Source organism: Ammodytes marinus, assembly GCF_949987685.1.
Source record: "Ammodytes marinus genome assembly, chromosome: 2".
Classification (NCBI taxonomy): Eukaryota; Metazoa; Chordata; class Actinopteri; order Uranoscopiformes; family Ammodytidae; genus Ammodytes; species Ammodytes marinus.
In genome coordinates this window covers 5,564,940-5,576,741 of record NC_137231.1, presented here as the reverse complement: position 1 = coordinate 5,576,741, position 11,802 = coordinate 5,564,940, and the positions used below count along the sequence as shown (strand labels likewise).

The following is an 11,802-nucleotide window of genomic DNA, read 5'->3' as shown; positions in this document are numbered from 1 at the left end:
CCAGTTAGCTTAGCTTAACATAAAGAAAGGTTGAACGAGTTGGCCTGGTCTATAGGTTTGACCAGTCAAGAAATAGTCTGGCCCATAATCTTCCATAAAACCACAAATTCAGTTGTATTTGTTTTTACAAATTGAACAGATGAGAACGTGATGTTAATTAAGTGAGCTTCAGAGGTGCTTGTCGATGTTTTACCTTTGAACAAAGCCAGGCTAGCTTTATGCTAAGCTAAGTCAAATGTCCGTGGTATCAATCTTTAAAAAACTCTAATACTCGGCCTCGATGCATTTTAATCTAAAGCTACGGTGCGTTACTTCTAAAAAAAAAACAGAACTGTCAGCATATCTACATGAGGTAAGCTTTTGGTTATCACGCATAGTAGATTTTATACCTTCGGCAGTACGTCCAGGTTTTGTTCTTAGCAGTAGAATCAACAACTGAAACATTTCCTGGTCACTTTTTTGAGATTTTTCTGAGCTCCTGCTCCAGTGTCGGGGGTCGACATCAGTTTGTAAAGACTGTCGCACTGAGAAATACAGAGAGAGAGTTCTGTGATAGGCGTCATCAACTTTTGTGTCAACTCATTTGGCAATGGCTCAAATGTAAAATGTTTCGCAATATAGCTTTAAGCAATTTTCCTGAAATGTCACACAATCTAAACCATAACATACATTTATGGTTCCTTCACAATATCAAATTCCGTTTTCTCATTATATAATCCTTTGAATGAAAACCTCGACATGACCCAGCTGAATAGGCACAAGATCTTGCCACACAGAGCACAAAGACCAGGGAGGCTGATCTGTGGTCAGTCTTTAAATAAAGCATCTAAAGGCCCCTGGGGGAAAGGGTTCAGAAAGAAGAAGAGAGCCCTGCACCCTGTAACCTGAACTCACTGGAGGATTGGGAAGAAAGCTTGGGAAACTAAAGACCTCCAAACAAGATAAGTTGACTGCTCTAACTAACCATTTTTCCCTGGAACGAGCTGAGTAGATCTGTGACACAGTTCTATAAGGGTTGCCAGATCTGATATGAAACACGAGTCTGTCCCATGAGAAGCCTGGGGCCGTTTTCTCTACAGCTACTGGATACTGGAACAGTGGTGAACATGTTCTAGCGATTGCTGAATGCAAAAAAACTGTAAGTACACTGCTTTGAGCATATCAAATGATTTATTTAAAGACAGTACCTTGTGCTTGCCTGCTCGTGAGACACATAAGGCGAATAGCTGCACTGGACTCGGGGCATATTCATTGAGGGAAAACACACACAAAAAAATGATTGACAGTCCTCTTCTTAACCGCATCCCATCACTCATCAAACTATCTCAGAGGTCAAACATCTGCATGAACACAACTTAAATAAGCTCACAGTCAAGTCACATTGTCACACTGAGCAAACACAAATCTGTTAGAATACATTTTAGCATTGTCAAGCTTCGGGGCTGTTAGCCTTTAAAACTGGGGAACATTACATTGGTAATCACACAAACATGGACCAATCTGTCCCTGGAGAAAGTCTACTTGTCTTTGTTTTGTCCGATTAGAGACGGCAGTGGCCTAAAGGGAGCCAAATGGAGCCCATTGGTTTCATACCGGAGTACACGTAAATCTCTGATTCACAATGCGAGAAAAAAGGAATTATCTGAGTGGTGTGAAGAATGCTGCAAAATGAGCGTGAACTTTGCAAACTAGGTTGGGTTGCGCTGTCTATGCAACTTACAGGCGCTCAGTAGATTGAAACCACTTCTGGTCATGTGTGTTATGAAGGTTGAGTCAGCAATTCTGGCAAACGTTTTGTCACAGTGAGCAGGAAGTGTACAAAGGGTTTTATCAGAGCTTTGTTTGCTGAAAAAAGCTGCCTGGTTTGTCTGATAAGAGTGGTGAGAGAGACTGGATCAAGAATAGTATAACTTTCCAGCAGCCAGTTAGCTTAGCTTAACATGAAGACAGGTGGTAACAGTTAGCCATGGTCTCTATGTTACAAAGGTACCTACACAGTACGGACAGGTAGCGGATCGTGATGAGATATTCGATGATTCTGATGAAAGTGATTTAGACAATTAGCATTCTCCAGAATCGTTGATTCCACCTTTAATAAAAAATACCCAAATTCAATCGACATGTAACACACTACGGGTTTTGGGGAAATGTTGTAATACCAAAGAGAGTCACTTTGTGTCCTTATGTCCTTGTGTGTTGATCTGGCTGTGAAAGTATAAAGACACAGTAGTCGATCATAACAACAGGTTCTCCAGAATCGCTGAATGCAGTCTGGTTTAAATTAAAAAGGCACCGTGTTTAAATAGTAGAGACAGTTTGTGATAAAGGCGATCTCAGTTCAATTTCATTGTCCTGTTTTCTGTTTTCCCAGTGTGTTTTGACACCCTGTCCTGTCCTGTCCTGTCCTGTCCTGTCCTGTCCTGCGCAGGCTTTCAGGACACCTTTACCAACTCACTACTAAGGCAACTCTTTCTGTCCCGCTTAACGAACAGACGAACTGACGCAACCCGTCCAGAGCCCGGGTTCCGATTGTCTTTATCCTCCAACACTTCTGCTCAGTCATGCTGCTGTAGATGCTGAACTATGGGGATCTCAGTCTGTCTGTGGGCCTGCAGTGAACAGTGAAGTCCCATCTTAGGACAGTGGGCGATGACCACCGTCAGAGGAGGGTGGGCCACTGCCACCAGGCCGCCCCCTATGGGAGAGATGTCGGTGGGGCAGCGGTAGGAGCTTTCACTGCCTCCGCTGCTGCTGCTGTTGTGTTCAGTGAACAGGTCAAAGCTGAGGCTCTTTGCAGTGAGCCTGATGGAGTCTGTGATGCTGGTGTGAGTGGAGTGACGCGCGCTACTGCTGCAGCCGCTGTCAAAGCGCGCCTCCTGCTGCCGGCCCAGGATGTGGCGCCTGATAATCCTACGGAAGGTTTGTCTGAACTCCCGGATGCGGTAGGCGTAGATGAAGGGGTTGACCACAGAGTTTCCGTGGGAGAGGATGATGGCCACGTACATGATCCAGAGAGGCGGGCGTTCGCATTTGGGACAGAAGAGGGTGAAGCAGTTGATGATGTGCAGGGGCAGCCAGCAGACGGCAAACAGCCCCACGATGATGGCCAGAGACTTGGCCGCCTGGACCTCCTTCTGCAGGGTGGAGCGGGACTTCTCCCCGTGCACCGCCTTCACCTCCATCAGTTTGAGCTGGTGGCGCGCGGCCATGAAGATGCACAGGTAGATGGCCAGCATGAGCAGCAGGGGGATGAGCACGCACGCAAAGAAGTTAAAGTAGACCATGTACTCCATGACAACCACCTCCTCAAACAGGCAGGGCATCAGGCCGGGCGGGCAGTCCTCAGACACTTTGTCGGACACGGGCTTGTGCCAACCCATCATGGGGGTCAGGCCGATGGCGATGGATAGAACCCAGCAGATGGCGATGATGCCTTGGGCCCGCTTGCCTGTCACCAAGCTGTTGTACCTGGATAAGGGAGATACGATCAAGAGTCTTTGTTAGTCCCTTCCTTGCGTTCCAATACCCATTCTTCCCTGCAATTTAGTATGGCAGAAAAATATTTAGGATGTCCTAATCCATGATGCCCTACTACATCAGGTCGTATTTATTTTGCAGTGTGCAAACCAGTATGCTTTTTTGCCCGTACTTTTGCGCAGAAGAAGTGAAATCACAGAAAGATAAAAAAAAACAGCAATGCGACGGATAAATAAGCAAAGGGGTCAATTTCAAGATGCAATGTTACGACGAAATTTAATGTCCAAATTATTTGCATTTTGCATGAAAACTATGTACATACTTTTTATAGACATGTGCTGCAGTATGTAGTAGGCTTTAGTAAAAAAGAAAGAGTATGCGATTTGGAACGTAGTGTCTGTTCTGTATCTATCTCGTGCTACTGTATATACAACAAGACTGTTCACTGGAACTATTCATCTTTTGTATACAACAGCATATGACTTACAATTTGCTTATTGTTCCGTGGAAGCCACAAGAACGGAACTAAAAGAGACAGGGTAAACAAAAGTCTTCCACAGGGCTCCTCAAAGGAAAATAATCTATTTTGAGCATCTCCCGTAGAACAGTGTGGGAGAGCAGCTGACATGTTTGGCTTCTTTCTTTTTTTCTCCGAACACATTCTTGAAATGTTGAAGTGCAAAGGTTAACACTGCGAAAACAAGCCATACTGTTGGGGATGCAAAAAGAAAAAAGGCAGATAAACCCTTAGTGTATCATCAGCAGGAGGAAGGAGGCTGTGTGAAAACGGCTTGAGTCATGACAAGAGGAAGGCCAAGCTGGATGTGGCTCTGACGTGGGCTATGTTGTGAGGTCACAGATGGGCTACAGCATCAGCGCTCACATTAAGGCGACAGGGTAAATGTCTATCGTCCCAAAGCTAATTCCATTGCTAAATCTTAGCCAACGTTGGACATAAACGTTCAACATAAATGGCCCTGACGAGCGCTGGTGTGCTTTTACAGTAAAGTAATAAAGTACAATGACAGGAGGGGGGGGGGGGGGAATAGCACAGTCTGTTTAATCAGTTATGGGCAAAACAAATCTTTCGATTGCTCCAGGGGGGGACACGGTCCTCTTGGGAGACACCATTTTTGGACACACGCATAATCAGCCAAGACTTTCTGGCTCACATTTTTACAGATGAAATATGTTTTTAATGTGACACTGGAAAGAGAGAGAAATAAAAAGACGTCAAGGAAGTTAATGCGTTTCTGTTTAAAAAAATATTAAATAATGCACTTTTCGCGCTTTTACTTACTCCCAAGCTTCAGAACATCTTGGAGCCACTTGGTAAAGTATCATTTATAAATGCTTTATAAGATGTAACCAGTATTCTTGTTCTTGGTTAGATAATTTACTAATACTTTCTGTTGGCAATAATTAATGACACTACTCAGGGCGTTTCAACTTTTGGGTTGCCAGGTTAAGATGAAAACCTGTGGTGGTTTTTAACTTTTCTATTTCTTAATAATGCTGCCGTAATTGTTTGTAAACCATTAATACATTTTTTTTTCTCAACAGGGGAATCTGAAAGTATGTCTTATTAACAGCGTATAACTGATCTATAAGGCCTTCATGAGTGATGTATTAACCATGACATCTTATTTTTCTCCTCCAACTGCATAAGAAGTATCTACACCACAACACTAGAATTCTGCATGGTTTAACTCACTAATATAGAGGCAATTATGGGACTGTACAAACATTGTTCCAGAGATCCCATTTTCCTGTGATGAAAGTTTGTTTATGAAGTTTATGAGAATATAAGAAAATGTTCCCTTCATTGACACACCCAAAGTCACATAGTTCACCTTAAAAGGTGGAGTCAGCGATTCTGGAAAACGCTTGTTGTCAAAATCTCCTCACAATACGCTAACTGTACGTACTGTGTGTGCAGTGCACTGAAAAAACGGCTCTGTCATCTGGTATGTAACCAAAGGGGGCACACCATAGCTAGCAACATGCCCGTTTACAGAGCCTAGGGCTGAGTATAACCACTGGATTTTAACAAAAAAGTTATTCTGACAACATTCTTCAAAATCACTGACTCCATCTTTAAGAGTATAAAAAAAATCGGAAAAAAAAAAAAAATAAGAGTTTTCGTGCTGTGGGCCACACTGACCTGAGCGGCAGCTTGATGGCGATGAGACGGTCGACGGCGATGGCCAGCAGGCTGAAGATGGAGCTCTGCGTCAGCACCAGCACGAAGCAGGCCAGGAACAGGCAGCCGTAGAAGTTGGAGCAGAAGCCCGTGCTGATGACGATGGAGAAGGGGATGGCCAGGACACCCACCGCGATGTCCGCCACCGCCAGCGACACCACGAAGAAGTTGGTGATGCTCTGCAGGTTGCTGTTGAGGCACACGGCCCAGCACACCAGCACGTTGCCCAGCACAGAGAACACAGCAATCAGCAGCTCCAGGACCATGTAGAGCACGCCGGCCACAGAGAAGTCCATGGTGAGACACGCTGTGGGGTCACTGAGGACGATGATGATGAAGAGGAGGCAGGACCAAGCGCCTCAACCACCATCGCTGCAGCCTGCAGAGCCAGCTGAGCTACAACAGGCCTCCTCACCTCCACAGACCTCCACCACAGAGGAAGAAGGCTGCACCAGATGACTCCCTCACACACACACACCTGCTCAGCCGGAGAGAAAAGAAGGGCTTACTGGACCTCAGATTGGAGCCCACACACACAGGACACAGTGGCCTCCATTCTCTTCCCTGATGAGAAAACTCTCCTCTCCTCTGTCCTCTTCAGGTCCTTCCCCTCAGCGGCTTTTTCCCACGGACTTGTGGAGGGGCTGAGATGATGCCAGCAACGCCCATCGCTCCAGCAGTGTGTCGCTGTGGAGATAAAGAGGTGCACAAGTGAAAAAAGAGGAAACGTCTTTTTTTTTTACCAACGAAGGAAGTGAATTTCAACACGCATCTTGTCTGTTCTGGAGCAGGCGAGAAGTGTTGCAGGGCATGTGTCAAACAGGCTGTGGTGTGTGTTCTAAAAATAAGTCATTATTTCCGCACTTGTAACTTTTACTAATAATCCCATAAAACCAGTTATGTGTATACACTGCCTGGTCCAACAAAAACCAGGCAAACACGTAAGAGCCCTCCATCGGATAAAAACTGCAGTGATTAATATGTTTCAGTTGGCAACAAGTTATTCAACCCTAACTGATGAAGTGAATAGCGTCTTTATCACTTAAACAACCATGTGAGAAAACATACTGTATGCTGTGATAGTGGAAAAAAAATTCTCTATTTCAGAAGGGTCAAATTATTGGCCTGCATCAAGCAAAGAAAACTACTAAGGAGAAGCTGAAGCTACTAAAATGTAACGAAGAACAGTCTAATACATTATTAAAACCTGGAGGATAGTGGTGAACCGTCATCAATATGGAAGTAATGCTGGTAAAAAAGTCTTGAATGAACTTGATCTGAGATCACTTAAACGTTTGGTTAAATCAAATCGTAAGAAATCAACAGGAGAACTTACAGCTACAGTATATGTTAAATAGTGAACGTAAGAGCATTGCAAAATGCACAATGCGAAGAGAACTAAAGGGAATGAGATTTAACAGCTGTGTAGCCTTAAGAAAACCATTTATCAGTGGGGTTTATCAGGAGAAAATGATTCAAGTTGCTAGGGAGCATACATATTGGACTCTGGAGCAATGGAAACAGTGTTGTGTGGTCTGATGAGTCCAGATTGACCCTGTTCCAGAGTGATAGGCCTGTGGGGGCAGTGTACAGTATGATCTGGGGTTGATTCAGGTCAGGTCAGCAATCTTATGTGCCAAAGAAAAGCTTATCAAAACGATGCCACGGCGAATAGGTGCCATAATCACAGCTAAAGATGGTCCAATGAAATACTACGAGTGTGTGATTTTGTCCGAGCAGTGTGATTGCCAAAATGTCAGACTTATTAAAGCTTTAGTTTAATTGAATGTTGGCTACATTCAAGCCATAACCAATCGAGTTAACACAAAGTTGATTAAGCCTATATATATATAAGCGCCACAAAACTCTTTTTGTATTCCTCAGAATGGCAGCATTCATGGCTGAAAATCCCAAGAAGGGCCCAAGAAATGTTTCAGTTTTCAGGTTTCTACTGCTAAGGAACAACCTGGACGTACAGCAGAAGGTATAAAATCCACCAAAGTCTGAACTCGTTTAGGTGAGCCAACATTGAATTTATGTGAAAAACTAATTAACAAACTAATTAAGTAAAAATGTATTTCATTTACATGTGTACTGCTACATGCAGACCTATAACTGTCCTGAATCATCCTCTTAGACTCTGAACACACTCGTTGATCCTGGTTGATATTTCATCTGAGCTCTTCACACTGTTTCAAGTGGGCAGGACTCAGGTGGATGTCAAGTATCAGAATGAAGCAACACTTGTTCTTTTTTAGTGTCACCAGCACTGTCAGTCAAAAGGTGATTAAACCACACCCACACATTTCTGGTGAAACCGGTTAGTTGTTTTTTCTTTTCCACATTTTTACCTTTGCTTTTTTTCTCATTTAGTCACAGATATTTAGAGTAGTGAAGCCAAGTGTTCAGGTACGGAAGCTCTAAAAGGACATGCCTGTATATATATATATATATATTTTAAAAATATATATTTGTATGTGTCGTGATCACGAGAAAAATATCTCGTGATCACAAGACATAGGCTAACAGAAACGTTACAGAAAAAAACTACAGTCATGTCCCTTTAGGGCTTCCGTATTCAGAGGCTGAACTAATCAATACTCTAGCATCTTTTGACTTATTGATATTAAGAGACCACTCCAAATGTTCAGTGTCTCTTGTTTTACTCTTTAGAGGCATATGTTTGAGTAAAATGAACATTTTGATTTTATAATATTAACTACTCACAACATGTCTACCAAATTCACCATAACAATATTGGAAGTAATGTAGAAATAAAGATTTAGGAAAAATTCAGACTGGTCTCTTAATTTTTTCCGGGGATGTAGTTCACTCTCAGAGCTCCTATTAGCTCTTCAGCACTTTGAAATTATCCAAATCTGCACACAATACATCATCAGACAAACATCGCCGAGACCATGCCAAGCCTTTTCTACTCAGACGTGTGTTGTACCTCTGTTCCCTCCATCAGGGAACATTGAGTATATCCTACGAAACCTCCTGGACTTGGACTGTTTTTGATCTATGATCGCGTAGTGCTTGTTTTGTTCATTTGTAAAAGGTGGCTTGATAAATTTGATAAATCGCCCCCTAGTTTGCATGTTATCAATGAGTTAATCCCAGCGTATAGTGTGAGGTTGCCTGGTATCTGTGAACCTTCAGCCATGAAAGGCTTTAATCACCCTGCATTCCAAATCACATACTTTTTCTTTACTACACTACATACTAAAGTACAAAAGAGTTTAAGGGCCACAGGAGAGAGAAAAAAACATATAAGGAAGATTTTATTTTTAATATGTCAAGAAATGTCTAAAATAAAGACGAATACTCCAAAATGCTATTGGAGTTAGTGGGGCATTTATGTATTTTCAGCATACTACAATTGACGTGCATGTATTGGGACATCCTAAATCTTTTTTCTGGCATACTAAATAGTGTGGAAGTATGGGGATTGGAAGGCAGGGTTACTGATATCTGCTGTTTCCACGCTGAGTGCTGAACTCCCTCAGAGGGAATGCTTCTCGGGGGTTGAGTGGAGTTTTGTGGAGATAACAGCTGTGCTAGAACACCGAGGTCTTTGCTCTCAAAGTCTCAGAGGTTTTTCTCCCTAAGGGTTTTGGATGAGACCTTTATATTAATACCAAACACGTGTTATTTCAACGTCGATAGTTATCAGTAGTTTATTTTCCTGTCGGAGAAGAAGAAGTTTGTGTTGTTGTGTCTATAATGTCTTCTGCAGCAGTGCCGCGTCCAACAACTAAAAGATCCCAGAGGACGGCAAAGGAAATAATGAATCTCTAAAAAAACTTAAGGCAGGGATTCTCCCATGCTAGTAGAGACTGCATCCTGCAACAACAAGCTGTGATGAAACGGGGATGATGAAAACGCATCCCAGGAACTCAAGGGACCCACACTGGAAAACAAGGGGGGATGTGAGGTCTTTCTTATAAGATCAGGCTTTGGTTCATATTAGCAGCTTGAGGACATCCATTTGACTCAAACATTTATAAGTAAGAAGTATGTTTGTATTCAGATACATGATTTAAATGTTTGGTCCAGTTAGGTAAGTGGATGTTGCCCCAATCAGTTAGAAAGCAGATCTCCCAGCTTCACTGTACACACTGATGGACATTCAATGTGATGTCATGCCCTCTGCCTCCTAGTCCCTCTCCCTTTCCCTCAACGTTCCAGACTTGGCCAGATTGTAAACTCTGTTCACACATTCTCCCAGCCTGACTATTGACACCAGCTCCAGCAGCCCTTACCAGCTCACACTCTTGGATCCCGCCTGCCTGCCTGCCTGCCTGCCTGCCTGCCTGCCTGCCTGCCTGCCTGACTGCCCGCCCGCCCGCCAGCCCGCCCGCCCGCCCGCCCGCCTGCCTGCCCGCTCCCTCCCCTTTGTTAATAACCTTGAATCCAGTACTGTCTCGGCTAGTGTCTCTGCACCCCAGTCCAACCAACAATTAGGTTGACATCCTTGGTAGGAGTCGTAGCAAAAAAAGTGATTTCAGTCCAGTTATACAGCTGCTTTGATCAGGATCAATCATAATATGCACATATACATAACTATGTATCTGTTGTGATAGCAAAGATATGTCTTTTTAAGAATAAAATGTCACATAATAATCCTAATCACGTCTGCAGTTTATAGCTGATCAGGCCTGACATTAACGTGATTAAGGAATCTTCTTGCTTAGATTTGCAAACGGCTGTAATTGACATGATTTATGGATGGCTTGTAAGAAAATAAACCTTTGCAATTATCCTTATGCATATGCATTATTTTAAATATGTTAGAATATGTCGGACAGATTAGAGCCAACCCAGTCCATTTTACCTGATCTGAAATACCTTTTTATTTGAATGGAAATCACTTTTAGGCACCACACCTGTCATGCCAAAGCCTAGTAGAAAGCCTATACTTACATGACTGAATTTATGGCAAGTCTGTTTTTGCACAAAATTGTAAATATGTTTGGAAGTGTGCCAGAAAATCAGAATGCATCAGGTGGAAGACGAGATGTAGGCTATCACTGTGGTAAAAGTAGGCTAGTCACACACCCCATAATTCCTTAGCAGGAGACTGTATATGGACTCAGACACACACACACACACACACACACACACACACACACACACACACACACACACACACACACACACACACACATCAGTTGGCTACGGTACAGAGACAATGCAAGTGCACATTGATCAGCAGCAGGTAGATTCCTGCATGGGAAACCGAACACCCCAGAGTAGGACACCTTGTACCGAACATCACTGTCTTTACCGCGTTCCTCACCCACACATTCAGCACAAATGCTTCACACTCACAACTAGTTCCCGTTACGTAGGTTACAAAGACAGCCCAAAGTCACCCTGCAACATGTTAACATCACATGCCTGAAGTGCAGTCCAACCCAAGCCTAATAATACCTTGCAGAACATTCAAAATAAAAATAAAAAAACGTTTAATTGATTTGTATTCATTATTATAGGCTAGTGGCCACCTATTATGAAAATGACTCACCTTTTTTTCTTCAGGCAGAATTGAGGTTTCCAACGAGTAGCGTATGAAAAATATCGAGTTTTGATCTCGGATAGCGCCTTTTCTGATGAGGTGATATAAGCGCGCTTCATAAAAGTTGCTATGTGCCAAAAGTGGGGATTTGAGAGACAAATATGAATTTCAGTTCTTCAAGCTGATGAGGTCCAGGGAATCAAAACACATTGAAAGTCTGACCAATTCCCATTCCTCCAACTCACATCAGGCGAGATACAACCGCTTCTTCACAGAATGACTTCAGATAGATGAGACGCTCTCTCTCTCTCTCTCTCTCTCTCACACACACACACACACACCCTTCCTTTATAAAACATTCTCTGTATTATTGTGCCTCCGTTTCCTCTCCATGGGCGGATCACTTCAAACTCACTGCCGGCGGAATGTAAGTGAATCTGCTGATGACACACAATACACCTGATGCTGTATCTCTATTGAAAACTGAGCAAGTGAATCAGGTTGTCCAGATTATTTTTTTCTCTGCAATAGTCAGTGGCCCCCTGTCACAATTACTGTTCAAATCAGAGGCGGATTTACAGTTAAAGGTATGCAACCGCGT

At 43.2% G+C, this 11,802-nt stretch overlaps 1 protein-coding gene across 1 annotated transcript; it reads right to left on the bottom strand.

Moving 5' to 3' along the window:
• Positions 1-1,279: 1,279 nt before the first annotated feature.
• Positions 1,280-6,168, bottom strand: adora2aa (adenosine A2a receptor a). The gene is made up of 2 exons (XM_080041620.1): positions 5,642-6,168; positions 1,280-3,468 (listed from the first exon to the last, which is right to left on the bottom strand). The coding sequence occupies exons 1-2, from the start codon at positions 5,974-5,976 to the stop codon at positions 2,556-2,558; spliced, it is 1,248 nt and encodes a 415-aa protein (XP_079897746.1). The 5' UTR covers positions 5,977-6,168; the 3' UTR covers positions 1,280-2,555.
• Positions 6,169-11,802: the final 5,634 nt, after the last annotated feature.